General features: G+C 47.0%; 9 protein-coding genes across 9 annotated transcripts; 4 read left to right on the forward strand and 5 right to left on the reverse strand.

Annotated features, from left to right (window-relative positions):
• Positions 1-193: 193 nt before the first annotated feature.
• Positions 194-1,221, reverse strand: POJ06DRAFT_240027 (uncharacterized protein; the record flags this gene model as incomplete). The annotated part of the gene is made up of 4 exons (XM_056186071.1): positions 194-622; positions 659-841; positions 899-1,150; positions 1,201-1,221. 4 exons carry the CDS (start codon positions 1,219-1,221, stop codon positions 194-196), a joined length of 885 nt encoding a protein of 294 aa, XP_056041758.1.
• Positions 1,222-3,822: 2,601 nt separating this feature from the next.
• POJ06DRAFT_149041 (major facilitator superfamily domain-containing protein) lies at positions 3,823-5,887 on the forward strand. Its single transcript, XM_056184637.1, has 4 exons — positions 3,823-4,054; positions 4,119-4,471; positions 4,529-4,614; positions 4,667-5,887. The coding sequence occupies exons 1-4, from the start codon at positions 4,005-4,007 to the stop codon at positions 5,879-5,881; spliced, it is 1,704 nt and encodes a 567-aa protein (XP_056041759.1). The 5' UTR covers positions 3,823-4,004; the 3' UTR covers positions 5,882-5,887.
• A 406-nt stretch (positions 5,888-6,293) lies between these two features.
• On the reverse strand, positions 6,294-9,712 carry POJ06DRAFT_200404 (armadillo-type protein; the record flags this gene model as incomplete). The annotated part of the gene is made up of 3 exons (XM_056185188.1): positions 6,294-7,230; positions 7,425-7,720; positions 7,775-9,712. 3 exons carry the CDS (start codon positions 9,710-9,712, stop codon positions 6,294-6,296), a joined length of 3,171 nt encoding a protein of 1,056 aa, XP_056041760.1.
• Positions 9,713-9,959: 247 nt separating this feature from the next.
• Positions 9,960-14,332, reverse strand: POJ06DRAFT_277553 (armadillo-type protein). The gene is made up of 17 exons (XM_056189718.1): positions 13,806-14,332; positions 13,660-13,751; positions 13,079-13,612; positions 12,929-13,027; positions 12,792-12,877; positions 12,603-12,736; positions 12,376-12,550; positions 11,949-12,318; positions 11,764-11,892; positions 11,652-11,710; positions 11,470-11,596; positions 11,315-11,404; positions 11,102-11,265; positions 10,928-11,049; positions 10,665-10,880; positions 10,505-10,614; positions 9,960-10,457 (listed from the first exon to the last, which is right to left on the reverse strand). Exons 1-17 carry the CDS (start codon positions 14,263-14,265, stop codon positions 10,314-10,316), a joined length of 3,111 nt encoding a protein of 1,036 aa, XP_056041761.1. The 5' UTR covers positions 14,266-14,332; the 3' UTR covers positions 9,960-10,313.
• Positions 14,333-14,445: 113 nt separating this feature from the next.
• On the forward strand, positions 14,446-15,474 carry POJ06DRAFT_259132 (DNA-binding protein). The gene is made up of 3 exons (XM_056188334.1): positions 14,446-14,813; positions 14,870-14,985; positions 15,035-15,474. The coding sequence occupies exons 1-3, from the start codon at positions 14,580-14,582 to the stop codon at positions 15,360-15,362; spliced, it is 678 nt and encodes a 225-aa protein (XP_056041762.1). The 5' UTR covers positions 14,446-14,579; the 3' UTR covers positions 15,363-15,474.
• Positions 15,471-17,496, reverse strand: POJ06DRAFT_149111 (mitochondrial carrier domain-containing protein). The gene is made up of 6 exons (XM_056184638.1): positions 17,227-17,496; positions 17,102-17,175; positions 16,638-17,044; positions 16,213-16,587; positions 15,675-16,148; positions 15,471-15,624 (listed from the first exon to the last, which is right to left on the reverse strand). Exons 1-6 carry the CDS (start codon positions 17,372-17,374, stop codon positions 15,579-15,581), a joined length of 1,524 nt encoding a protein of 507 aa, XP_056041763.1. The 5' UTR covers positions 17,375-17,496; the 3' UTR covers positions 15,471-15,578.
• Positions 17,497-18,939: 1,443 nt separating this feature from the next.
• On the forward strand, positions 18,940-21,129 carry POJ06DRAFT_259138 (uncharacterized protein). The gene is made up of 3 exons (XM_056188335.1): positions 18,940-19,190; positions 19,251-19,681; positions 19,740-21,129. The coding sequence occupies exons 1-3, from the start codon at positions 19,100-19,102 to the stop codon at positions 20,853-20,855; spliced, it is 1,638 nt and encodes a 545-aa protein (XP_056041764.1). The 5' UTR covers positions 18,940-19,099; the 3' UTR covers positions 20,856-21,129.
• Positions 21,130-21,542: 413 nt separating this feature from the next.
• Positions 21,543-24,498, forward strand: POJ06DRAFT_149183 (P-loop containing nucleoside triphosphate hydrolase protein). Its single transcript, XM_056184640.1, has 3 exons — positions 21,543-23,170; positions 23,227-24,349; positions 24,424-24,498. Exons 1-2 carry the CDS (start codon positions 21,635-21,637, stop codon positions 24,154-24,156), a joined length of 2,466 nt encoding a protein of 821 aa, XP_056041765.1. The 5' UTR covers positions 21,543-21,634; the 3' UTR covers positions 24,157-24,349; positions 24,424-24,498.
• On the reverse strand, positions 24,357-26,480 carry POJ06DRAFT_149205 (major facilitator superfamily domain-containing protein). The gene is made up of 3 exons (XM_056184641.1): positions 26,119-26,480; positions 24,643-26,066; positions 24,357-24,525 (listed from the first exon to the last, which is right to left on the reverse strand). The coding sequence occupies exons 1-2, from the start codon at positions 26,319-26,321 to the stop codon at positions 24,767-24,769; spliced, it is 1,503 nt and encodes a 500-aa protein (XP_056041766.1). The 5' UTR covers positions 26,322-26,480; the 3' UTR covers positions 24,357-24,525; positions 24,643-24,766.
• Positions 26,481-26,698: the final 218 nt, after the last annotated feature.

Below are 26,698 nucleotides of genomic sequence, written 5' to 3' on the forward strand. Positions count from 1 at the left end.
ATAACCACACCACCGTTAACGCAAAACCACAAGGTATCAGGAACGACGACGCCAAACACGGTTCCCAGCTCTTCGCATTCTCCACTTGCTCAGGTTGCGGATGCCTTGCTCGCCAATGCAAGATATTGACCGACGACACTCGAGACTTGGTCTTCGAAGCTCTTCAATGGCCCGAACGTTTCGATCGTGTCGCTCACATCGAGGCGTTGGTATGCTGCTGGTAAGAACCGCCAAGAGGCAGCGTCCCATCTTTGACTGCCTCGGGAAAATGCTTTGTGACGATATCGATCGCTTCGTCAAACGACAACCTTCCCGAATCCAGGAGAAAGCTTTTGCTTCCAGGAACTCGTAGCTCGTCCAGTGCTGCCACATGGATCCGGGCGACATCTTGGACATGTACAACAGAAGCGGGCCGAGCAAGAGGAGATTTCTGGCCCATCACAACTGCCATCACTACTCCGTTGCTGCCCGCGCCGGCCTTGCTGGCATCAGAGACCAGTTCGTTTGCGCCAACAACGTATCCCGGCATGATATTCACGATCGAGAAATGCGGTCTGCTTTCCACAAGAAAGCGATCCGTTGCATCGAGCGCCAGCACTTTGGAGGCACGATAGCTAGACGACTAATCCCGCCACGGAGCTGACGGCAGCGATCGCACGCGAGAATTAGGCGTGTACACGTTCTGGGAATCGCCGTACGATAGTGCTGGGCCAGGAACGACTGCCACCGCAGAAGATGTGATCACGACGCGACGGACTGATTCGATCTTTAAGGCTGGGCTGAGGATGCTAGTTGTCCCTTGCACGGCGGGAATGATGATGTCGTTCTCGGGATCCCCGGTCTAATCGTCTGTCGGCGCGTCTTCGTTATCTCTCCTGGCCGGGTTCCATATGCTCACCGGATTTGGCAGCGGACTTGCAATATGCTCAATATAGGTCGCGTCATGGAGGGCACCGTCGAATGCTCCAAGCGCGGTGATATCAGGCACAATAACGAAGTCCAAGTTCTCGACAAAAGGCTTGATAGACCGATGCGACCTAATATCCTCAATTTGGCGACGCACGGATGCTCGGACGCGATAGCCTGACTTGAGAGCTGCAACAAGGACAGCGAAGCCCGTGGCCGGTCGCGCCGATAATCTGTAACGCGACTGTTAGCAGAGACCATGGATCCACTGAATAGCCAGAGAGATATACTGACAAAAACAAGTTCACCCGCCATTGTGTGAGGCAGATATTAGCAGTATATCTCTCGTTCCTCCACTCACTCCTTATAGTGGTATTTCAGACATTTGCCCTTTTTTTTTCACGGCCACATTTCATCAGGGCGACTAGTCATAAAGCTTGTTTATTAATGACAAGTGATGTGATTTATAATCAGTGGAAGATAGTGTCAGCAAACGAAATGTTTGCCTGCAGCCTGCGAATCTCGAGGAATCACGCTTGCGATTATTAATATTTGAGACCCTGAAGTCGATTGTGGCTGTCGTAGGCATCGAATGCGACGTGCGTCGGCTCCGCAAATGACGTGCATCTATCGTGTTATGTATCGTCGGTTATGTAGGACTTCCGTCTGCATAGCTCTGCTGCCGAAATATTAATCGCCATTACGCGTTCTACTATCTCTATTGGTCAGTGAGCAGGCTACCGGGTTCTCTAGTTGATCGCACCCACGAACTTGATGGCGAGCCGAACAACATCACGTCCAGCGCTGCTGACATTGACAGCGCTGTTGAATAGGTGAACATTGATAACATTCCTATAGCACGGGGCGGGCAGCTTTACACACGTCCAGGAGTGTATCTACAACAGCTTTTCTAGTTTTCCGACTATTGCTCTCCAGTCTAGATCGCTGACATCCAAGATGGGTCCCATGGATCTGATTGGCACAAATCATATGGACCGTCTCGGATGCTATTATTATCGGCAGGATTTGTCGTGCGGCAAATTTACGTTTGTTTAATGATCTAGCTGCTTGAGTGGCATGCCACGAGCATGGAACAATCTATATACGGTCATCATGAACCTCGAATGGTTTCCATGACTTCTTCTCCATAATTCCTTCAGTATGGTGCCTCGAATTCTGCATTCCCGAATATCTCGACTTACGAAACTGGCCAGGATCAATTCATCCATGTCAAAGATGTCAGATATACCTACCGCGACTTGGGCGCGGCAACGGGATTCCCCTTGGTGTTCAACATATTACGAGGAATGCGCTAATTTTGGACACGAGAACAAGATACTAGTTTCTGGAGAAAACATACAATGCTGAAAGGAACAGGTCTTTTATAGATACCTGAGCCACACAAAGAGGACCAAGAGAGCAACGAAGGCAGAGAAGTGGCGGAGCGGTGGAACAGAGACGGAGAGGAACCATGGCCAAGACGACAAGTGTAGCTGTGACAGTCTGACTAAGAGGTAACTATTCGTCTCTAACCAACCGACTCGTTCACTAGCTGCCGCCAGTGATGTACACAATTTACTCTACAGAGGTTATCACGCATCCCACTTATGTCATCAGTTGTGAGAATTGTACCCAGGAGCTGACTCCTGACATCAGTCCACCTGCATCAATCCTGACCACCTGGTCGTTGAACCATATCGGGCTAATATGAGTCGGAAGATATGCTCCACGAAAGTCAGTATGAACACCTCAGTCAACGGCAGAGACTAACTTCTAGCAGTGGAAGAATGCCAACATTCACCAGCATGCATTATTGGACTCGAAAGTCGCGCAGCGATTGAATTATAGACAGATGGTCTAGTCTTGCTAATTTGCTCTTGCTGATTTGCTCTTGCTGAGCCCTGATACCGTGATTTAATAGACAGTATTTGTTCTTGCTTGTTAATAACGAGATCTGACTACCATACAAATGAACGCATCTAGCGCCAAAAAAACACAATCCATATTTAATCAACTAAAAATCAATCACGTATGGTATAATAAAGAGCAGCAGCGGTCATCAAGAAGCCTGCCCAGTCGAACAACCTATTCGGTGCGGAGACTTTCCGAGTTAGCATGTTAATCAAACGCATGAAGAGATCATAGAAAATACTTTACCAGTAGTATATGAAAACACAAAAAGTCGGAAATTCCAGACTGCCAGTATTCATCTTAAGGTGCGACATAGCTCTCGAAAGACCTCAGACATCCATTTTAGCTTTTCTTCTGTTTCTCGGATCTAAAGTTGCCAGCCGCAAATTGTGCGGCTGGTTGCCCCGTCCGGCAATACGAAACAAATCTTGCTTTCGCAAGCCTAGCTAGTGGGCCTAGGGCTAGAACGGCTTTTGGCTGCTACAAATCGACATATTCCGAATCGACGGTCGAGGGAGAGCACAAAATGCAATGACTTGTGCCTGAGGCAAGACAACAGTAATGATGAAGTGAGACCATCTCGGGGATTCGGTGATATTTGTTCAACCTTATCGGGACTCTATAAACAAGTCCTGCGAGCCCGTCACATATGTATACGTCACATATGAATTTACCAGTACTCCCTGAGTTAATACGTGCCCACTGGTGATATCAATTGCCTGTCCGTGTGCGAATTCGCAAGTTATAGGCAAAACCACGTCCCTGACATCTAGTCAAATTGGCATTTACCCTAACCCAACGATGAGGCAACCTGCTAACGGGGATTAGATAAGGTTAGAATTAAACTTGCAGCTAACGCTCAATCTGATTGCTCTTGCATCACGTTTACCGCATACCGTTAGATTTGCGGACTATAATGCGCTGAACAAGGCCTGGTGTGCCCAAAGAGAGTTTCACTTTTGCGCTATGTTACGCAAGGCTTGGTTCAAAGCGACTGTCAGCCTCGAACGCTCCATGCTGCCTAGATTGCGCTGCTTTACGAATGATATATCCTTCATACCTGCGGTGCAATGCTCACGAGGCACTTAACAATCCTCTGAATACCACCTGCTACAAGTTGAACTGCCTTTATTTTCAGGCCAGATTGTGACAACACTAGCAGCTTTAGCGGCAAAAGTAGCAGGACAATGACTGCGGGAGAGGCCATCGATAACGAGCGCGAGGAGTATCGTCCTAGGTAAGCTCCTATTCGGTTTGAGAATTTCATGGAAGTCGACAATTTCGAATAATAATGTTTCCAGAGATCTATCAAGCCATCAGCTTCCATCAGCTTCTTATCGCGATGACCCCGATGCGGCGACAGTTTCAGATGCTTCGATACGAGCACGGCCGTTTCACCCTTACAATTCGAAATGGTGGAAGCGGCCGTCAATTTACGTGCTACTACCCGCATATCTGGTCCACACCGTTGCGGAAGGCGCGTTAATTGCGCCGAGCCTAAACGCGATATTGACTATGGTCTGTAGCGCTTATCATATGCAGCCAGATCAGTTGGAGGCGATGGAGGACATCAGCAGAGATTGTCAAACCGCCGATGTGCACGCAATTGTCGCGCGATTCACGATGATAATTGGATTAATCCAGGGCATTCTGGGTATGAAGGCTGCCTTATTACCTTCTATGCATTCGTGCTAATGGGAATCGTTTATAGCTGCTCTAGTGAGCCCCAAGCTTGGAGCATTGTCAGACAGAATTGGACGTCGTCCGGTCCTTGCGATTACAGCTATTGGACCTGTGGTATGATAGTTTGATGCGCCGCCCAGTTTGGTAATTACTAAACCAGCCGTAGGCCCATGCCACTATATTTGTGGCCGCAATGAAGTCTGCCAGTCCACATGCATATCGCTGGCTCCTTATAAGTCCTATAGTTGAAGGTCTCACTGGGTCGATGGCTACGATGATGCTAATCGTACATGCCTATGCCACCGACTGCACACCTCCAGTGAAGCGTGCGCATGCGTTTGGCCTATTTCGCGCGTGCATGTTCGGTGGGGTTGCTTTTGGTCCGGTGTTTGGCGGCATGTTAATCGAACTCACCAATAACATTATGTCGGTTATATATGTTTCTCTGGTTATGGAGACTCTTTTTGCTCTATTCATCCTGTTTGTGCTTCCAGAGTCGCTCTCCCAGGAGAGAATGATTGACGCTGAGGAAGTACAGCGCATTGGCACGGAATTCGACGCTGCCCGTGCGCGAGATATGCATTACTACCTCAGACGTCTCAATTTCAATTTCTTCCAGCCATTGAGAGTTCTATGGCCTAACGATGGCACGCGTCCAACTATTAAGAAGAATATTGCCGTCCTGTCTGCCATTGAGACAATCGTCGCCGGCTGCTCGATGGGAGTGACTATGACGGTTTTGCTATATGCCGAATATACATTTCACTGGACGAGTGTGGAAACCGGGTTATTTATCTCATTGGCTTCCGTAGCCCGAGTGATTGCACTGCTTGTTGTGCTTCCAGCGATCATGTTTATGTACAAGCGGCTACGTCCGCACGCACAGCACGAAGTCGGCGCGTCGAAGTCGGACATCTTTGTGATCCGTATGTCGGTTGTCTGTGATGCAGTGTCGTTCTTGCTCATGGCGTCCGCCACTAACGGTGCCGAGTTCGCCATTGGCGGCGCACTAGGCGCGTTGGGAAGTCTTGGGTCACCCACAATCCACGCCGCCATCACGAAGCATGTTCCGAAAGAAAGTACTGGCGCAGTATTGGGCGCCTTGTCGTTGATGAATAGTCTGAGTGGTATTGTCGCGCCAATTATATTCTCGAATATTTATGCCTCTACAGTTGCATCCAATCCCAAAGTGACCTTCTTTGCGGCAATTCTTATTTTCGCTGTTGCGTGCGTTTTGTCGCTGTTTATAACCGAGCATCTCGGTGGTAGCCTGTTTGATAGCGGTGATGGGTTGGATATGGATGACCGTCGACAGAGCGGGAATGAGCAGCGAAGTGTGGAGCTAGAAACGGAGAATGCGTTGGATACGGACGTTGAGTAACTGTCCATAATTTAGGCCTGGTTATATTTTTCATTCATCTGTTCTCTAGTTACGATAGGTTTGGCATGTTTGGGATCTTGGATATGTTTTGCATTGATGAGAAGCTTTAGAAAGGATGGCGATGGTTCCAAGTTAGTTGATGTAATGTTGTATAGTGTCTGTATGTGTAAATATCCCATAATAGCATAGAGGGTAACGGGGTCACGTTGATTATCGAAGCATCTCCATTGATACAAAAAAAATCTATAATTGCATAGTTCATGTACCAGATACTAAATATTGACAGTATTAAATCCGAATCAGCGCCAAAATATCACATTATTAATACAAGCTACAAAATCTAAAATCTTATGTGACCCCATTAATCCCCACCCATATCATCCAGTTGAGGAAACACCCATTCCAAAACCCATCATCCCTGAATCGCTTTCAACAAAATCGAGCTTTTAATAGCTCCAGGATTAGACTGGTTGATATACCGGAGTAGTTCAATGACTTCTTGTCGTGTCTCATCAAACTCAAACTGCTTATTGTCTTCGCAGTCGGCAGCAAAGATATGCTCTAGAACTTTCAAGACTTGTTCTGTCAGACCATGGATTGTTGAGTTATTGCTCTTGTACAGTTGAACAACCAATCGGAAAATCGGGTCATTTTCTTCGCAGCCATCCTTAAGCGGCAAACTGTAGAGCAAAGCAGGAAGAACGTCACCGAGCGGAACATCTTCAGAATGGCTGTAGGTCATTCGAGCAACACAACCGCAGATGTTCGCCACGCACCTATCGTTATCGGAATCAGAAACCAGGCATTGCTGGAGACGCTGCAAACACTTGGGATAAGTCGTGACAATCTCCTGCGGCGACTGGCTATACTCAGCCAGTAGACCGTATCCATACACAGCGTTGCTCCTAACTTCAATGGACTCATCGGAAAGCCGATGTACAAAGGCCTTCAGCAGCTGCGACGTATAAGGAGTGATTGAGGATTTCATGCCGTTCACAATTTCTGCCAATGCACCAACACCAGCTTTTCGCTCACCAGCAGTGGAATTGGAGCAATACTTCAGAATAACGGGACAGAAAATGCGGAAATAGTTATCAAAGTCTCCAGCAAAGGCAGCAGCCAGTGAAACAATAACATCCATCGCAGATTCAACTAGTAAAATATCGTACTCGGCGGCATCCTCAATGTCTTCTTCTTCTGGATCATCATCTTGTGTCTGGCAAACGTGCTGTTTCTTGAGGATAGAGAGAATCGTGGTTGCAATTGGCTCCAAGTCGTTGCCGACAATGCCTGGACCACAAAGTCTGATAATCTCGCAAAGATTGTCACAGACAACCGTGGCAGTAGCCCTGCAACAATTTATGTTAGTCATAACGTGTCAATATAACTTATAACACCTGAAGTGCAACAGAGACGCGAAGTATCAGAAAAACCGTATCAGCAATGACAACTTGTGTCTCTGAGTGAGCTGAGTTTAATAAAAGTTTGTTTTTCATCATGTAAACATATACGCGCAGATGTGGATCTAAAAGAAAAGACGTACCTATCGTCCTCTTCGCCAAAAGCCTCAAGAGTCGCTTTGCGAACCATAGCGCTATAGCTCGCAACTGTCTCAGTCAAGGGTACCTTCAATGGGAGGCCCGGTTGCCACTTTGGAGGACTGGAGACTTCGTACACTGTTCCAACTGCCCGCCACAGTGATCCAATAGCAGCTTTCCGGATACCCTCATAAAAGTGGCTCATTAGGTCGATGAGAACCTTCGAGGATTCCTCCAAATATGGCAAGAACGCTTCCTTCGTGCCAGCTACAAGATCACCAATTGCATCTGCAGCAATTTCCTACATGTCTGTTAGTGTCCATAATTCCAGAATCGACGGTTTGACGAGACCTACCTTCTCCATAGCCAATCCGCTATTCACAGTAAGATTTTGCCAAATGTCTTCTTCATCAGCGTCGCCAATGTCAACATCTTCTTTCTCCTCATAACCAGTTTCATCTTGCTCCAAGCACTTGAAGAGTTCAGGCATAATCTTCGGTAAGAAAGCAGCAAACTCTGCACCATAGACTTTCGCCAGGACACCAAAGAACAAGAACACACACTCCCGAAGCCGGTTGTGATTGGTCTGCAAGCATTCATATGCAGCTTGCACTACTGGAGCTGCATAGGGACTAAAGGCGTCTTTGCCAACGGCATTAGCCATCGCACCCAGTGAATCGAAGCAAGTTCCTTTGACATCAAGCTCTTTTTCACCTTCTGTCAGGGATAAGTACGGCTCAAAAGTGCGAATAGTAGAATCGAAATATGGCAAAAACTCATTCTTCGCAGCATGCGCAGCAGATCCTATCGCGGCTATGATGGGGGCCTTTACTGTCACGTCATTCGACGGCTGGGCCAGCAACTCGAGAAGCCTCGTCATCAGAGTCTGTAGATACCGAGCAATGACGTCCTTTTCCATAGTCTCGATCATCGCGTCTAAAGCGGTACAAGCGGCCTTGGCAACCTTTAAATCAGTGGTCTCCATCATGTTAAACACCAGTGGAAGAAGAACCTGATGCTCTTTGCTAACAGTGTCTTGTAACTCATCTGCAAGCTGAGCAAGAGCTTGCAACGCAGCCACTCTGACGTCCAAAACGCTGTCGCTAAGGCCCTGGAGGATGATTGGTAGCACAATCTTAATTTGAGTAGACAAGAACTCTGGTGCACCTTCTACGGCGACGCAAAGTGCAAGAAGACCAGCGCGGCGATAATTTCCATTTGGCGAAGAAGCATATTTTGGAATCTCAGTTATTAGAACATTCATAACTTGGGATGGTGGCAAGCTTGTCGACAGAATATCGATGAGCCTTAAAGACAAGCGAGCGACATTATTCTCGTCATCGTCATCGTCCATATCTTCCACTTCTTCGCCAGCAATGGCCAGCGCTGCAGATGTAAGAACAGGACCGACCTTAAGTGATTGAACTTTCATCTTCTTGAACCGTACAGAATTGGACAGAAACTGTAGCGCTAATGAGCGGAACTCAGCATCCACATTCTTTTCCTTGGCCATTTCCAACATAAACTGGATGAGATCGCCGAGACTTTTCGACACTATTGCCGAATCAACCCATAATAATGTCTGAAATACTTCGAATGCCTGGCTCACGGCCTTTTCATCGTTCTGATCAATCAACTGCTTTAACACACCAACCATTCCCGGAATGAATTGCCTGAACATCTGAATATGATCTTGGCTCTCTATAATCTCGGAGATCTTACCCAGTGCAAGAAGAGTATTGGTTCGCACTGCCTGACTTTCTGGATCATTAATTGTATGCGAAAACAATGAAAATAGTTCGCCGACCTTGTCGCCGAAGGTTTCTTCCATTGTATCCAACAAGGTATAAAGTATGTATACGCCGACCTCACGTTCGCTAGCCGAAGCTGATGTCGCCGCCTTGTGTAGATACTCTGGCAAGTCAGACCAGGCGTTGTGAGGTAAATCAATCTTTGCTATCTCAGAAATAACACGAGAAGACGCGTGTCGGACGAGAGGCGAGGGCTCCTGCAATGTGGACTGCAACAGCGAATGTCGAATCTGTACGCGAATTGATTCGTCGAGGTCGTCCCAATGGTTGGAGATGAGCTTCCGGACTTCAACAGCACCGAGCTGTCGGATCTGCTGTGACTGATTCTGCTGCATGATTTGAATAAGGGCTGCCACTGACTGAGGTAGCGGGTAAAATTCCTTCTGTAGCTTGTTCGACGCAGACTTAATGGCAGCACTGTTAGGAGCTGTAGTCTGGTTCAACAGCTCCGTGAGCTGTGATAGAAATTGGGCATCGGCCATGCTGTAGAATTCCTTATATATGTAACGAATATGTAAGACGGTGGCCTGTCGCCGGTCAGTAGTCACTCCAATGGCTAGCTCGCAAATTCAGCGAACTTAGCTAATTCTCCAAATCATGATTACGCACAAACTATTGAGTTTCAAATCAGAAGTACTCCAGCTCCGGATAGTATTGTATTTTGTGCCAATAATCTAAAATCCAATGCCACGAACACCAAATCACGAAATCGGTCAGTGGTAGGAGCCTGTCCAGATAAGTGTGCCTATATACCACCGCAGGAAAAAAAAAATTTGAGAGGACGGAACGACGTGAACCCTAATCCACCCACAGACTCAGCTGTTCGTTGAAGCAGAACTTTACTGTATAAAGCTCAACCTAATTTGCGAGATCGGGCACGTAAGGTACGTAACGTCGTCGGCATTTGAGCCTCACGATCGCCTGCCTCGACTGAGATGATTCCATGATGGACGTCGGTCACCTTACCCAAATATTCAGTTACTCGAGTCGTCCCCAAGCCGTAGCCATTTAAATAATCTATCTACATCCTGTCCGGTAAAAATCGACTAATATATACAATGATAGATTAACGTCAAACTCTGCTCATGAATCTTGCGTTAGCCAAACGTCTGGCTTCCAGCGCTTCAATATATCTCGTTCGGTCGGCGAGCAATAATTCTGGCGTATCTGCTCAAATCTCTCAGGTTCATTCGCACTCAATGTACGGAAAAAGGTAATGAGAGTTTCCTATCGCTCGTCAATCAGCGTCAGATACAGAATGGTATTGATCTTACATTAGTCTCGTCATCTCCTCCTTTGGGGTCGAAATATCCTATTGCATCGTCACCGTCCTCTGCGTCGCTATCAAATTCGTTACTCTCTGATCGTGCCAATTTTTGCAGTTCTAGAATCTGTCAGTAGTATCTTCAAGAAGTTTATTGGACTCTTCCATACCACTCATGGTCATGCCAAATTCAGCAGGATTAAAGTCATCTTCCCAATCATCGTCCTCCCCATCACCATTTGTAACTGCATTCTCAGAGGTGGCAGTACCCGGTATTAACTCAGCCCGGCTCGCAATGTTAGAGTTACTTGGAATCGCTCCTAATTCCTTTATTAACAGCTTCACGATTTTAACATGTGCAGGAATGGTGGTAAATTTATATGGTCCTGAGAATTAGCGTTGACCAACGAGATGAACGTGATTCATGACATACTGTTTTTGGCACGAGATCTGGTTATGATAACGTTCGTATCTTCGACTATTAAGTCGCCCTGCACTGGTATTGATTCAATCGATTGATCGTGAAGCATATACAGCTTGGCCAAAGCCAACACACTAGGACAGATTAGCTCCATTGTAAGAAATATCAACAGCCAATGTCTCTCACTTTAGTCTAATTTCTTGAAATCCCTTGAAGACGTCGAAGTTTGCTAGCCATGCCCTAACTACCGACTCCAGACCAGTTGACCCCTCCAACTCAACTTCTGCAAGGAAATCGACTACTCCCTGAGGATCTATGGTAACCATATGCGCATATACCAGGATAAGGTTCTAGAAATAAGTTCAGATTCTGAAATCCACCTTGTTCAGAATTACGTACCTGAATAAACATAGGATTCGACGCTGACGCAAGACGATGAGCTGTTGCGGAGAGTAATTGGCCAAGAAGTTCACCCAGGTCACGACCATACTATGGATGCCATTAGTCGCTCTGAATGCATATTACAAGGTTTGTAAGCAAGTAGCAGTATCTACCTTGTCTACAATCTCGGAAACGACTTCGCCGACACACATAGCTGACGATTCTTCGACAGCTGGATTCAAAAGCCGAGCAGTAATATTGAGCACAACTTCTACCCCGGACTTGCCCTGAATATCCCTCCTATTCAACTAATTAGGTTCTGATATTGATCCGATATTTCAACGCTATTTATTACCAATTCCGTAATTGTTCAGGATCGTGTTGGATAATGTGGGCGACGAATTCTGAACCATACTATTAATGACCTTTAGTAGAAGGAGCCAAGCAATGACTCAAATTCAACGTACTTGAAGAAGCTGATTGTCATCAGACACTAATAAGATATTCGCAACTTTAGGGAACACGAAGTCCACTAAACCTGATGGTAATGGAGTCGGAGCGTGGTCGACTAGAATTGAAAGTAGGTTCACAATAAGCTATATCACGAGTAATTAGCCCGTATTCATCAGTGATAGAAGCAAGGAGGCAATACCGTTGCATTCGGCAATTCATCGTCGCTAGGTGCTGTGCTCAGACCAGCAACTAGAGGTGGTATGGCAGTTTCGCAAAATTTCTGATAATGATCGGCACTAATATTCTGTGCGAGGTACTCGAACGCCTCAAACGTGTCACTCGTTAACTGAATATTTGAAGCATCCTTTGCTGCTGACAAGAACAGAAGAGCGATGATTTGGGAATCTGGTAAAATGGCTAGGTCTGGGCTGATCTTAATTGCGGCTTCCAAAGAATCGACGAGCAAGGATGGTGTCTCGTCCGCAGCGTCCGCAACAAGAGAGCTGACACTCTCAACAATGGCCATCTGAGTTGCTTTCGAATGCCGTCGAGGATATGCTGACAAAAATCTGAATCGTTTCAGAATTAGTATTTTGGATTAGGTCATAATACGAATAAGAGTATACCTTTGGATTGCTAACTGACAACATGCTCGAACGATAAAACTCGAATCTGTTGATGAAGCCTGTAAAGTTGAGTTAAACAGTTTCTCCGGGATATCTGAAGCCGCTAATATGTCTTTTAAATTTCGGCAGAGCGTGCCACTAAAGATATATGAACGGGCGCGAAGAAACACATTTGCTTTGGCATGTCAGCTAGGCGACGCCCTCCAAGTATCACGATAACAGCTTACCACTGGATACTCCGTTTGATATGATCTGCAACAGCTGATCAATAGTTGGAATTTGGCCAAGTTGTTGCCCATAAGAACGATCTGGAACGAGAACCGTCTCAAGCAAGAATAGGCTTGCCTCAAGCGGACGCCATCTACAGAAAAAGAGTGAGCTTCAACATACAATCCGAGAGGCTTGTTTCAGCTTACGCCTGTTCAGATTGTGCGCTAGCTAACGATATCATTCTCGTCTTCAAGGCGTCAATTAGAGGTTCCAGAGCATGGTCGGCCATTTCCTACATATTGTCAGCACTTCTTAACTTTTAATCTCACTCACTCGGACTAACCATAAACAAGTCAGAACATGCAGTCCGGCAAGTGTACTTCGGCGAAAGTGACAGTTCTTCCGTCACAAAACCATTGACATCTTCCCTCCAATCATCTTCCTGCACTATATTAGAACAGTTCGACACTCGCTGATGACCCACAATACGCACATCTTCCACAGAAACTTGACCCATGGTAATGGATAAATCAATAAACAATTGCATATTTTCCTCAGAAGTCTTAAAGAATGCCTGAACCTGGTGATTCGGGACACATTGGCGAATGAATTCCATCTCTTCCAAAGGCAGCATTTTAATATATCTGGCCTCGCCTTCCGGATCTGACAGATCGTCTTCTGATTCGCCGTTTATATAGACAGACGCATATAGCGCAGAGCTATTGCTCAGATCAGCCCAAACAGAGGAGAATAGTCTGCTCATCAAGTACGGCTTCGACTGGGACGGGAAGGTGGAATCCATCTGCTGTATTGCTTTAGCTGTATTATGCTTCAGAAGGACTAATCCGGCCTTTCTTGCTTCATCCGTATATGGCAGTGCAAGATTGTTCGAGAATACCAAGGACCAAATATCTACAGCTCGACAAACAAATTCGCTCATGCTTTCCCCTTGGGTCTCAACCTGATTGAAGAAATTTAGTGCTGCACGAACTGTGTCGATAGTATTGGCCTTGGTACCGAGATCATACTAGAGCAATTGTTAGCTATGCAACATCGTCGACAAACAAAACGTACGGAGGACGATGTGGCCAGATTGTAGAGAGCGTCGAAGACCCCGCTTGCAATTGACGCGAATTGCTCGAATGTCAAGCCGTCGTCAAGAAGCTCTAAATACTCATTAGCTCCTTCACTTGACCAAGCAAGGTATTAAGAGATCATGCCTTTCAAAATGGACAAAGCTCCCTGAACACTTTCAGTTTCAGGACTCCTCAACAGACTCATGAGATCATCAAATAGCTCGGGCCATTCATCGGGAAAGTCCGCGCTCGAAATCTTCGAAACCAAGTTCGCAGCCAGAGACCGCAACTTTCGCTCCGGCGATCGCAAGATCTGGAACAACTCTTCTCGAATCACTGTTTTCACATTTGGCGAGAGGGCCGTCTCAACAAACTCTTCGAACTGCAGACTCCATGTTCGTGCAATAGTCAGCTTCAATACTAGTAGTGCAGATTGGCGTAGTGCGATTGGGTAACTAGTTGTAGTGCCAACGTTGATCAGCGAGGTTGCTAAATAATCTCCTTCTGTCTCTTGGAAATTTCTTAATTGTTGTTCTGCGGATGTACGGATCTCACGATCGGCAGACTGTGTCGCATTAAGCAGATCTACTACCTGTTGATCCATATCAACAATTCAATAACCTACTAATAGAAAATTCGGTGGTACTGTATCGCAACAATGGAAGTCCGTCTTACGCATGAGACGCGCTATGCGCGTCTAACTCATTCACGACTCGCGAATCATTAGAGTTTTGCACTAAATTGCTTCGGGTCACGTGGTTCTCTTTGTGTAATTTCTAGTGCACTCGCATGACCGCATTCTCCCTGCTATAAATTCAAAACAGCTCTGAAATAGTTGTCCTACATACTGAAGAAGCTTTACGGATATGTCATGGCCGGCCATGCCAATTTGACGCTATTTTTCTTTGGGCCGCGGTAATGTCGACATCAAAGGCGCAGCTTCCATCTTGGACATTTGCCCAACTTCTCTCAGCTTACTCAGATTTCTTGATCGTCAGCATTCACACAATTCTGTATGAACGTGAAATATATCCACATGAAACGTTTATGCTTGCCCGAAAGTATAATTTTCCCGTTAGGCAATCACGGCATCCGCAAGTTTGTGACTGGGTGCGGAATGCTATTGGCGCGTGTATGGATCAGATGCGAAAAGTGAGCCAGCATCTGCTTAAGTTGACAAGGTTAGGCGTGTATTAACGACCCTACAGGGGAACGTGTGTAAGGTATCAGTAGTCATCTTATCAAGTATTGATATTCCGCTTGAAAGATTTGTGTTTGACGTGACATCCTTCCCCAAGGTCTCACTACGAGAACAGGATGTGGAGTATGGACTTTCTGGCGCTCACTCGAATCTTGGGATTAACAAACAGTAGGATGAAGAACCTTACCTTTAACATGACCGACATGGAAGAACAGTTTAGGACTTGCATTATGAAACTAAGCCATGTATCGTCAGTACTCGGCAAACTACCGCCCGAGTGTACATTCACTGTAACGATTGAATTGAACGAAGAAGCCAACGCTCCGGTTGGGCACGATTCGCCCTGGGTCCCGGCAGATGATACAACGTCAAAACCGGGTACGCCTTTGAAATCTGTGCCTCCGAAAGTACGGCCGCTAAGGAATGTGTTAATGGGACCACTAAGCTTTGACATATGGGTCGAAGAGTCGAAGGCGAAGGACAAAGTTGTGGTTCGTTGATGAAGACTATTTCTGCGTTGTACACAATTGTATATGCTGCTGTGTCCTTCACTTCTGTATATTGCTCTACGTTTTTGTATGATATGTACAATTTCTCTATTCCAAAATACGTACTCTACTAATAACATCCTTATGCGTCTGTAATTGACTGCGCTTCACAACCGTTATATCCTATCCAAACCAAATGCAAAAATAGTTAAACAGTACTCCTACCTTTTACTCTAATCCCATTACGCTCTTGCAATTTTCATATACCAGATAACTACATCTAGTTAGCGTCCTTACTACCGATGCAAATCCCTATTGACGTACCTAATACTAACCGACGGGGCAACCTTTGCTAGGTTAGGAACCAAGCCACGGAAAAGTCCCCGATATCCTTCTAGTTTAATCGTCTTTCTCAAAACGTCCATCATACCAGCGTATGTTTGAGGGTGAGCGGCAGTACCTTGGGCTTGAAGTCGCGTCCGCAGTACATTGATAGGATACACGACAGAGGCGCCCACACTACCGCTAATTGCACCCATCGTCAGAACTATCACACTTCCAAGCTTGACGTCGCCTTCTTCAATCCCGTGTTGTTTTGACCGAGTTTTGACGTAGGCCCGCTTCATTGCTTCGAATGTGCCGAGATCGAGTGCAGCAAACGGAAAAATTCCCCCGATGCCGAGAGCCAGACCTCTGTAGTAGCATGACAAACCACCATTCTGCCACATGTTCTTTGCGGTTTTCAAGAGAAGAGCATTTCCCCGCAACTCACTAAATTCAGCTTCACATTGAACACGACTAGACGTCTTGTCAGTACCTGCCCTATCCTTCCGTACTCTATTTAACAGGTAATCGGACTTACAATTTCAATGTGTCGACCGGATAGACCGCAAATTGTGACACTGCGCCGCCAATTCCACCGGCCAAAAAAGACGAAATTCCAGACATCTCATTGACCGATGTACCTTCTAATTGAGCCAAAGCACGTTTGGAAGCCTCAAAAGATCCGAACTTCATCGCCGATTCCGGAAAAATCTTTAGTACGTTCAAACCGTTGCCGACAAAAAAGTTTTTTATTCCGCCGTGTCTCCAAATCGTTTTTATTGCATCCAATAACGGACTGCCACCGCGGACGATTCCACCAGCCTTAACCTCCCCCGTGATTGCCGCTACTGCCGCCTTTTTCGCCGTATCCGTTGCCACTTGATTAGTCTGTGCTATAAGGTACACTTTTAGTCTGCGCAGAACATTAGCACGACTCTTAACCCAACTGGAAGAGTCAATTACCTGTCAAACGGGGCAGTTGATGTTCGAGACACGGCCCCTGCTACACCTCCCGAAACAAAGTAGCCAATACCGCCAAGAGTGTCGTCGCTCAGAACGACGTCTCCTTCGGATGTTAATGGTAGACTGTCGAAGAAATATCTGTAGGCTGCTCGGATGCTCACGTTGTCGAGGGGGATGAAAAGTAAAAAGTCCCTCCAATCTTCGAAAGAAATCGCTCCATCATTGTCCCGATCCATGCTGTCAAAAAAATGTTCTAATTTCGCTGACGGGACCGAAAGTCCTGAGGTTGCAAGAGCAGCGGCCACCTCACCCTTGTCTAGCCGTCCGTTTTTATCTTTGTCTATCGCATTAAATAAAGCCCAAAGATGCTGCTCCGTCTTCTCTACAAATAGCTTGAATTCTTCGAACTGCAAACCGTTAATATTAAGTTACTTTTTCGACTGAAGTCCAGGACTTTGACTAACCTGAATAATACCGTCTCCATTTTGGTCAACAAGTGCTATAACTTCCCGTGTGATTCCGTCCGCATGTTCTAGGGCTACATGACTATTAGAACGGTCCGACACTTCCACTGCAATGATGAACATACGATGATTGAGTCTGTGAAAACCTTCCTGAAGAGCATCTCTATCAACATAGCCCTTGTGTTGTGTGTCTAGCGATCTGAACAATTGTAATATCCGCTCCTCGCGTGCTCGTGGCGTCTCCTTTTTCTGGAATTTTCCTTGGGCTGGCATGGCGTGGCGATGTGAGATTTAGTAATTTCGTTATTAGGTGAGGCCCCCCCGCGATGACTGAAAGGACACGCGAAGACTGGCCACAACTAGAGAATGAAAATTTATCAAGGATGCATTATCTCGTAAATTGGTCTCCGTATAGCGAAAATACAAACGTAAACAACACCTGCCGCGGTGAAAAGAAAAGAAAAAAAAATCCCGATCGGCCAGTATCGCGCTCTCAACAGCCGACCAGCCGACACGGTTACACTAATTTTGCGAATCCAAATAACACGAACGGGAAGCATCCGAAATGCGCACGTGGCAACGCTACTTTGCTCTCCCCCTCCATCGTCATGGCACGAATAATGCTGCTTAGTGCACATTTCTGTATTATATATTCGATAGGATTAATATTAGGGGTGGATACGATTACGATAAACTTTTGAGATATCATAAAGTTAATCGTAAAAATGAGGCTTTAGTCGTAAGTAATCGTAATCGTATATATAGCTAGTAACCGTATTCCTTATATATTAGGAAGGTAGGATTATAATCCAACTGAACCAATTCGAAGAGTTGAGAAGCCTACTTTGGAGTCTCGTATTTTCCTAAAGCTATGGCCTCGAAGAGCTTTGAGATCAGACATCGACAGGCACTTTGAGGAAGAGACAGTAGCTGTGGATACCACTGAGGAGGGATGGCTGCTACGAGGGTGGAGAAGAGTACTCGCATATGGCTGTAGCAGCCAGGGACTATATTACAATCCCAGCCTCTGAGTTAGCGGTTGAGAGGTTATTGGTGAAGCAGAGACTTGCTAGGCCCCAGAAGGCACTCACTGAAGTCAGGAACTATGAGAACACTTACTTTGCGTGCAGGTCACCCTTCAAAGGAATCAGATATAAATTATTGCTCGTTTGTATCGTTACAACTACCTATTTAAACGCTCAAATTTTTCCAGCTCGCTCTCCCCCTTGCTTGAGGACTCTAGCCGTACCCAAAAGCCAACCAGTCTACTTTTGCAACTAATCGTATAGTAATAATATTAGACTATACGATTACGAGTTACGATTGCTCGCAAATCGTATTCACCCCTAGGATTATAGGATAACTGTATCATTTAAGTATCCCACACTTAAACGTGCGCCAGATATTCTGTATCTCCAGTTACGGCATAACTGAACGACCTGGTTGCCGCCGAAATTGCGCCAAAAATTTTAATTGCAGCTACCGGAGCTGATTGTCGGTTTATTATTGGTGTTTATAAACCCTGACCCTGGAAAATAATCATAATCAGCCAAATTGGTTTTTGCGTGAAACCCCTATTTCCAGATGACAGTTTCTGCTGGCGTGAGGACATTCCATAGCGGATGCCGCGGCTGGTGCTAAGCAATATCTGGCAGACCGGCAAATCGCGATTTAGGTTGATGGCGGCGGTGCTGCGATATTGATAGCCCCCCTGAGAATGGCGCGGTGACTTACTTCATCCGGCAATTTCAAAACAAACACCCGTACGAAATCACCACCGAATTGGCTATCACAGGCTAAGCCGCATCTTGCGCTTGCTCTGCACAGACCCGCATCCCAGCGCCCTGACAACACAATCGCAACTTCCTTCCCCTCCCTAAAATACACCGGGGCCCCATAAACGCTCACCTTCTCTCTCTCGCATTCATAAAAAGAGCGTCATTCGGCAACGTATTTTCTGGCAGTTCTCGGCTTTGGTCCAGGCTTTGTAGATCGATCATGCCCGTCACGCGGTCGGCATCAGCCAACGTCGGCAGCTCACAGACATCAGCTGCCACGCCAATCGGACTAACGACTCCAAAATCAAAGGGTACAAGGGCGATTGATATATCCTGCGTTACTACTCGAGGTCTAACATGTAACTGAACAGGACGGCTCAAAAAGGCAAAAGCAGTCAAGAGGACTTCGCTAATAGAGAGCTTATCTATTGGCAATCTCTCACAGCCACGGATCGATCCAGTCGTTGAGAGTAAGTCAGCGACCACCGACTCTGAGCCTACTACCACTTGTGTGGAGAAAAGCGTCAAAACATCGGTCATAGATGTTGCGTTGCTCAACGCCTCAGAGGAAATGGTCAAACCGAGAAGCTACGATAAAGAATGTGATAGTGACGACTCATTCGAAAGATCTATTGTCTGGTCGGCTAAGAAGGCAAAACACTTGAAGACAGTGGTGCCTGTCAACAGGCAAGGCAAGCCACCGAAGGGCAATGATACAAAAATCACCTATTCGCCGGTTCTAGCGAGCATCCTTGCAAAAGGTCTAGATTCAGTTGAATCATGGACGATTGAGTCCGAGAAGGTGAGCTTGGTGTTATCTTGATGCTGTCTTGATTATGCGTCTGACTGACGTGCTGTAGCCGATACATATCACCAATAATAGTAAGCTTCCATCCAAGCGCGCCCATGCGGTCCAGTGTTCTCAAATTGAAGTATCCGCTACGGAAGTTTCATCAGCACAATCTATAAAATTGGAAGTTGATCAGAATGGCAGAATTCGGCGGTCTCAAGGAGATGACAGCATTAGGAAAGAACTCAAGAAAGAGCCATGGACACTGGCTAGCACCACACCCTCAAACATCACAAAGCAATTGCGGCAGCAACGCAGAGCAGAGAGTATGACCAGACAGCAGCGGGAAAGTGCGCCGGAGAATAAGGCACAGATGACGGTTGCGAGTGAGACAAAAAAGTCGAACTTTAGGTCGCCAGGAAAGACAACAGAGCCTGTTCCTTTCTCGTTTGCTACAGACGCTCGACTGAAAAGCGAGCGCAAAGTATCCGCGTCGTATTCGCATTCTGTGACTGAGACTGATTCGGGCTTCTCGATTGTGTCCACGTCTGTACCAACTCACCTCACTCTGCAGAAAAAGCGCAGTGCATTACTTGAGCGCGAAAAAGTTGTCAAGAAGTCGTTAAGTAATCTCAGCTTACGGAGTCAGTATTCGGGAAAATTTGATATGAATGATCACTCCAATAGGCCACAAGCTTCATCGCGATATGTACCTACAGAGGGGACTAGTGCAGCGGAGAACACCGTACGTCTGTCTGGCACAAAGCCAGCGTCCAGCACAGCAAGTCTGACAAACGCAGGCAAAGGTGTACGGAAGTCAGGGTTTATTTCTCTGTCGTTCTACCGGTCAAAGCGAGACTTGAGCAAGACAACAACGGAGAGCGTCGTGTCAGATACATCTCGTGGCACTGTCAGCATCATTCCGTCTACGTCAAGTGCTGCAGTGAAAGAAGAACCTGTCGTTACGGGTCGATCTATCGCAAACTTTTCCATCGAAAGTAGTTCTGGCCAGGTGTCGTTGGCAAACGGGATGCAGGCTCTAAATACACAGCCTACTCAGGAGACAATCACCCACACGCGTCAGATGACGGAGGTCGAGAAACTTCGACTCGCTGCATCAGAGCAAGGCAGACGTACGGTGGAGTTGTGGGCGATGCGGCAGCAGCAGGCATTTCCGGCTCGTTGATAATTGATCTTTGTTTGTAACATGTTTAGATTGTGTAATTTATATCTTGGACTTGGGGTTAGTGCTAGTAGTTAATCACGTTTTGTGAGTTGATTTGTGCATGTGTACTATATATGTTTGCGTGGGGTTGCGGCTTCACGGGCCCGCAGTTGATCGAGCTTAGTTTAAATGTTCTGGAATTTCAATTTCATGGTCTTAATTTGTGGGATGGTCTGTGTACTATTGACTAGTGTACATATATATTAGTAGCCCTACTTTGATCGCTAATCGTGCTTCTTCAATAGACCGAGATTGTGTTGGTTAGATACCGCGTCCAGGGACATGGATAGGATTAACAAGGGACACAAACAGAACAATAAGTGTGAACGATTGATAAACCGTTAAAAATTCGTCGCTGTCAATCGGCGGGCAAATTCCTGTTCCCCGAACGCCGGTCCCCTCTTTCGGCTTCCTTTATGGCCAATAATGTGTAATGTTAGGATACGTGAAGCTTAATCCATAGTTATTGAATCCGTAAAGCAGCTCTCTATGTCGCGTGCCCGGCCTGATAGAATTGTCAAACAAGAGTTTTCTATGCTGTCAAACAGAATGTGGGACGCATGAATTCGTTGATCTACGCTTTCAAGTTTCCGGCTGTCTAAAGCTAGCGCATATATTTAAGGAAAATAAACCTTAATTCTGTGACTACTGAGATACCCCTGAATTTTGTTAGTTCCCAAAAATTTCGCCGGAGTTCGCTTTTGATCATCTCCATCCCCATCAACGATACAGTAGCAGATATGTCAACTTTCCCGAGCCCGCTGTCCGCTGCCAAGAGGAAACGAAGCATGTTGAAAGTCCGATCAAACCTAGGAAAACGGCCAGTCTCGTCCCTGCTGCAGTCGTCCCGTCCTAAAAAGCGCAAACGCGAGTATTCGAAATCTGCACTCTCAGACATCAGGGACGACGATGAGCACGAAATTTTGGATGCGAGCAAGCTTGCCTGGCAGCCTGTTATGTTGCCTGAACGGGTTGGAGACTTGGAAGGGTTAATGGGTTTTGAAGAGATTGAAGGTGTTGATGTTGAATACGAGCATGCGGAAGGTGGGAAGGAACGGATTGTGAAGTTTAGAAAGGCGAAGAGTTCTGTGAAAGAGGAAGTCTCGAAAGGCACGAAAATGCAGGAGAAGAAGAAGAAGAAGGAGGAGGAGGAAAAGGGGAAGAAGAATAGCACGAAACCTGCAACTGTTGCTGCGTTTGGTGAGCCTGTAACCAAGTCCACAGGCAAGTCATTCACGGACAAGAAGAAAAAGGTAAAGAGGAAGACAGAGCGCGTCCGCCAGAGAGCCAAAGTTTCTGATATCGGCGAAGAGAGCAACATTTTTGGTGCGTTGGATCCCGAAGAAACGGAAACTGAGTTACCGGCATGGGCGGAAATCTACCCGCTCTCAGAATCTCTTCTCCACGGCCTCAGCGATCTAGGATTCAGCGCGCCGACAGACATCCAGCGAAAAACGATCCCACTCGTTATGGCAGGCCATGATCTTGTCGGCAAAGCCGCCACAGGATCCGGCAAGACCTTAGCGTTCGGCCTGGCTATTCTCGAGAAATATTTAGCATCCTCGATCTCGGTGGCGGCGTCGTCGAAAAATAACATGACCTTTTCGTCTGCACCTTCGCCTACCGCACTGATACTGGCACCTACTCGTGAACTGGTACATCAAATCAGCGACCACATCACAACGGTCTCCAAATACACACCAGCGAATATCGTCTCCATAACCGGTGGCCTGGCTATTCAGAAACAACGAAGACAACTGAACTATTTTCCCAATGTCGTGGTTGCGACGGCCGGCCGTCTGCACGAATTGTTGACGACGGACACGGAGGGACTTATTCGATGGCTTGCGGGTGTTGAAATGCTTGTGCTCGATGAAGCGGATCGGCTATTGCAGGAGGGCCATTTCAAGGAACTCGACGAGATCCTCGACATGATCGGCCAAAATGGGGAGTCCGATTCGGAATCCTCTGACGCCGAAGATGGCACCGTCAACGCTTCGAGGTCGAAGAATAAGCGCCAGACATTAGTGTTTTCGGCAACATTCGAAAAGGATCTCACTCGGAAGCTGACTACCACTACCAATAATGCAAATGGAAAGAAACCGAAACGCAGGTTTGTGAATAACAACATTGAGGGCAAGAATGACACTATGGCGTATTTGCTAGATAAGCTGAATTTCAGGGAAATCACACCGCAGTATGTGGATGTCAATCCCGACGAGGCGGTTAAGCGAGAGGTAGTTGAAGGTGTTATTACATGCGAAGCTTTAGAAAAGGTTGAGTGTGATGCTACGTTATTGAGACGGCAAAGACAAATGGCTAATGAATCTAGGATGTCTACCTTTATTATTTCCTCTTGAAATACCCCGGCCGGACAATTGTTTTCGTAAACAATATCGACGCCGTCAAACGCATTGCACGATTTCTCCAAGAGCTCAGTGTTCCCGCCGTCGCATTCCACTCACGCATGATCCAGAAGCAAAGACTCCGGACAATCGAGCGCTTCAAAGACAACGACTCTGCGGTCCTCGTCAGCACAGACGTTGCCGCCCGCGGACTAGATATCCCTCGTGTTCAGCATGTGTTGCATTATCACTTGCCGCGATCCGCGGATATATACGTTCATCGATCCGGACGAACCGCGCGTGGCACGGCGCGTGGTGTGGCGATGATTTTGTGCGCGAGGACGGAGACACAGCAATTGAAACAGATGGCACAGAAATTGGGTAAGAATGTGAAAGAATTGCGGATATTTGATGTTGAGAAAAAGGTCGTCAGGCAGCTTGAATCCAGGGTTTCACTGGCGAGAGAGATTAACGCCCTGGATGCAAAGTCATCGGCTGCGAACACTGCGGGAAAAAAGAAAAGGGGTAAAGGTGGTGACGTGGATTCCGCGTTATTGCGAGAAGGGGCCGAGGACCTTGGGTTGGATGTTTCTGAAATAGAGCAGATTCTTGCTGCAAGCGAGTCCGACGACAACGACGACGCCGGTGCTCGGCAGCGAAGCACGAAACACAAAGAACGCGACCGCACGATGTTGCAGCGATTGCGGAAAGATCTCAAGATGATGATTTCGCAGCCAGTTGTGACCGGTTCGATGGTGTCGCGCAATTACATCACAAGCGGTCTGATCAATCTCGCGCAGCAGCTCGTGGATGGGACCGGTCATGAATCATTTTTGGGAGAGACGAAGACCACGGCGTTGGATGACGTGTCCAAAAGTCGACGGCAACGAAATAAGAAGCTAGAGCAGAAGAAGTGATCTTATGCGTGACGTTGATAAGATAGGGGGACAACTCGCAGTCGATCAAAGAGTGTGCGTTCGTTATGTTCGAGGATGTAAAGTGTACATAATTTCGGTAGCCACAATGTGGACTTAAATTGAATTTATTCGGAAGCTTTCTCTCAGTCGCCGATGCGTACTCCGCGTACGCACATTTTCGGCAGTCTGGATGGTCGGTCACATCACTGATCTCAGGTCTCAGCGTTTTTGCGTACAATTCTAAACAGTTCACTAATTCACCACTAGCCTCGGGATAACAACTCTTATACACCGGACAGGCATTCGAATAAAGCAAGTAACTCTTAGCCTGGACTGCGATAAGCATCTTCTGTGAGCCCGTGCCGCAACCTGCAGGAATCCCAGTTAGTTACATCACAGAAATATCGTCTGTTCCACCGTGCATGCCTGCTCACAAGACCTTGCGTTTAACCAAAATTATGAGAAAACTTGTTCACAATTTCATACTCAGATTCAAGATTTCGTTGGGAAATTATCGACACAGATTTCTTATATTTTCGACTCATGCCCATCCGGAATCCGTCCCCTATGCAGCAACCGAATATCTACAGCGCAATAAATTCAAAGAAAATCATATAGACTGCACAACTTCCAACTCCGCCAGCTCATTCTTTAGCCCGTACCGCGAACCAGCACGTAACCGAGCGCCATACCTGGCCAATGCCCACGGCACTGGCAGCATCGCGAGTGCGACGAACGCGTAGAAACTCGTGGCCCAGTCAATGCCCATCTTCTCGTACATCTGGATGGTGAAGAGCGGAAATCCTGCCGCCATGAGATACCGGAGCATATTATTTGCTGCCAAAGCGGATGCTGTCGCCATGGCGGGGTAGCATAGTGTGAAGTACGTTGCAACTGTGAAAAAAAGAAGGATCAATGCCATGCCAAACGGCACGCCGGCGAGAACCGGTACAATCCAATGCACGCTCTTGCGAGACGTCCATGCGAGCCAGAAAAGGCTGATGGGGAGGGCTACCGCACCGATTTTTGCAGGAAGCAATCGAGATTCGGGTGGCGGTGGTACCGGAAGTCGCATAGCTGGGACGTACCGGGTTCGATCAAGAAACATGTAGATAGCAGACCCTATCAAAAGACCGACGCCAATTCCAAGGAACGTGAGACCAGTTTGCCCAGTGCTGAACTCGTAGACTGTTGAGAAAACGAATGGGAATGCTTCGAAAAATCCGAACAAAACAGCAAAAACAAAGGCCATATATACAGACAGTGCGAGTACGATCGGCTCAAAGAACAGCATGGCAAATGGACGCTGCAGTGTGACCATGACAACGAGCTTCAGGGCCTGGCCGGTCGGCAGTTTCGGTGGAAGCTGTAGTCCACGCTTCTTCGCGCGACGCTTCAAGAGGATTGGCTTGTACGTCTCTCTTAGAGTCGCAATGAGTGGCAAGATTCCGCCGGAGAACATCAGCAAGACCCACATAGTCCATTGCCAAGTCTTCTTCTCAATCAAATAGCCACCAATCACAGGGCCAAGTACGGGTCCCGCAAATGGCGCTAAGCAAAAACCGCACATGGCTGCGCCAATCATTTCTGGATACCACAGATCCTGAATAGTACCCCCCGCAACAGCAAGGACTGGGGATGCGAAGAGCCCGCAAAACAATCTACAGACAAGAACAGTACCGATATTCTGTGCTTTGCCAACCCCCGCTGTGAACAGCATGGAGATCGGAAGGGATATGAAGTAAACTGGATTTCGACCCACGGTCTCAGAGATGGGTGCAGCGATTGTGGGACCAAACGACAATCCGATAAGGTATAGCGACAAACCAAGTAGAGCGACCGTCCTGGACACACTGAACTCAACAGCCATAAAAAGTGTCCCTGACACAAAGATTGATGAGCCAAATGTGCTAAGTCAATGTCAGCGAACGTCACTCCCAGAGCGTGAACAGGAGAACGCACACTACCAGGCACATCCACGCGACAACAAATGTGGTGTACCATCGTCGCCATAATGGCCAGTTTTTGGGATTCTCAGGATCATCGGGAGCGTCCCAGTCTAGATCCACGACATCAGTGGGTTTGGGGAGCTCCGACTTTTCTCTGTATGCGTCGCTGGTTTCAAGGTCACCCAGTTCGGTGTCTGAGCTGTTTCCGGAAGACATCTTGGATAAGTGTGAAGCGGAATGCGTTCATCAACTAGAACAGCACCAGCAGACGGACGATATATACGAATGGCGGACTGGCAGCAGAGGACAGAGCCAACACAAGCCGAGGTAGCCAAAAATTGGAGCTGCTAAATGCGCCGGCACGGAGCGATCTAAATTCGAAAGTAAGGGGGAATCTGCTGTGACCTGGGCCAACAGCAGCATCAACCTCGGCATAGCCATCGAAGCTAGATATTCTAAATATTCATCGTGGCCTCAGAACAGTGGCAGTTGTCGTGCTCCGGTGCGGGCCGAATCAAGCGGACGGGTTAGTAGATGCAGGCTGCAGCTGGTGTAAGTCGTTTGTTCAGAGAACGGAAGTACATATACCACGA

The sequence above is a fragment of the Lipomyces tetrasporus genome (assembly GCF_029532465.1).
Source record: "Lipomyces tetrasporus strain NRRL Y-64009 chromosome Unknown POJ06scaffold_9, whole genome shotgun sequence".
Lineage (NCBI taxonomy): Eukaryota > Fungi > Ascomycota > Lipomycetes > Lipomycetales > Lipomycetaceae > Lipomyces > Lipomyces tetrasporus.

What these genes read in the sequence shown, in the direction of transcription:
- POJ06DRAFT_149041 (XM_056184637.1), top strand. Translation starts at nt 4,005, where the DNA reads ATGACTGCGGGAGAGGCCATCGATAACGAGCGCGAGGAGTATCGTCCT. An exon ending in CGCGAGGAGTATCGTCCTAG is followed by an intron (nt 4,055 to 4,118) that starts GTAAGCTCCTAT and finishes TAATGTTTCCAG; the next exon opens with AGATCTATCAAGCCATCAGC. An exon ending in ATTAATCCAGGGCATTCTGG is followed by an intron (nt 4,472 to 4,528) that starts GTATGAAGGCTG and finishes AATCGTTTATAG; the next exon opens with CTGCTCTAGTGAGCCCCAAG.
- POJ06DRAFT_277553 (XM_056189718.1), bottom strand. Translation starts at nt 14,265, where the DNA reads ATGGATCAACAGGTAGTAGATCTGCTTAATGCGACACAGTCTGCCGAT. An exon ending in GTCAAGTTTCTGTGGAAGAT is followed by an intron (nt 13,028 to 13,078) that starts GTGCGTATTGTG and finishes AATATAGTGCAG; the next exon opens with GAAGATGATTGGAGGGAAGA. An exon ending in ATGAATTGCCGAATGCAACG is followed by an intron (nt 11,893 to 11,948) that starts GTATTGCCTCCT and finishes CTCGTGATATAG; the next exon opens with CTTATTGTGAACCTACTTTC.
- POJ06DRAFT_259132 (XM_056188334.1), top strand. Translation starts at nt 14,580, where the DNA reads ATGTCGACATCAAAGGCGCAGCTTCCATCTTGGACATTTGCCCAACTT. An exon ending in GTATGGATCAGATGCGAAAA is followed by an intron (nt 14,814 to 14,869) that starts GTGAGCCAGCAT and finishes ACGACCCTACAG; the next exon opens with GGGAACGTGTGTAAGGTATC. An exon ending in CTACGAGAACAGGATGTGGA is followed by an intron (nt 14,986 to 15,034) that starts GTATGGACTTTC and finishes AACAAACAGTAG; the next exon opens with GATGAAGAACCTTACCTTTA.
- POJ06DRAFT_149111 (XM_056184638.1), bottom strand. Translation starts at nt 17,374, where the DNA reads ATGCCAGCCCAAGGAAAATTCCAGAAAAAGGAGACGCCACGAGCACGC. An exon ending in ATGGAGACGGTATTATTCAG is followed by an intron (nt 17,045 to 17,101) that starts GTTAGTCAAAGT and finishes AACGGTTTGCAG; the next exon opens with TTCGAAGAATTCAAGCTATT. An exon ending in CCGGTCGACACATTGAAATT is followed by an intron (nt 16,149 to 16,212) that starts GTAAGTCCGATT and finishes CAAGACGTCTAG; the next exon opens with TCGTGTTCAATGTGAAGCTG.
- POJ06DRAFT_259138 (XM_056188335.1), top strand. Translation starts at nt 19,100, where the DNA reads ATGCCCGTCACGCGGTCGGCATCAGCCAACGTCGGCAGCTCACAGACA. An exon ending in AACGACTCCAAAATCAAAGG is followed by an intron (nt 19,191 to 19,250) that starts GTACAAGGGCGA and finishes GTAACTGAACAG; the next exon opens with GACGGCTCAAAAAGGCAAAA. An exon ending in GGACGATTGAGTCCGAGAAG is followed by an intron (nt 19,682 to 19,739) that starts GTGAGCTTGGTG and finishes GACGTGCTGTAG; the next exon opens with CCGATACATATCACCAATAA.
- POJ06DRAFT_149183 (XM_056184640.1), top strand. Translation starts at nt 21,635, where the DNA reads ATGTCAACTTTCCCGAGCCCGCTGTCCGCTGCCAAGAGGAAACGAAGC. An exon ending in CATGCGAAGCTTTAGAAAAG is followed by an intron (nt 23,171 to 23,226) that starts GTTGAGTGTGAT and finishes TAATGAATCTAG; the next exon opens with GATGTCTACCTTTATTATTT.
- POJ06DRAFT_149205 (XM_056184641.1), bottom strand. Translation starts at nt 26,321, where the DNA reads ATGTCTTCCGGAAACAGCTCAGACACCGAACTGGGTGACCTTGAAACC. An exon ending in GCGTGGATGTGCCTGGTAGT is followed by an intron (nt 26,067 to 26,118) that starts GTGCGTTCTCCT and finishes ACATTGACTTAG; the next exon opens with CACATTTGGCTCATCAATCT.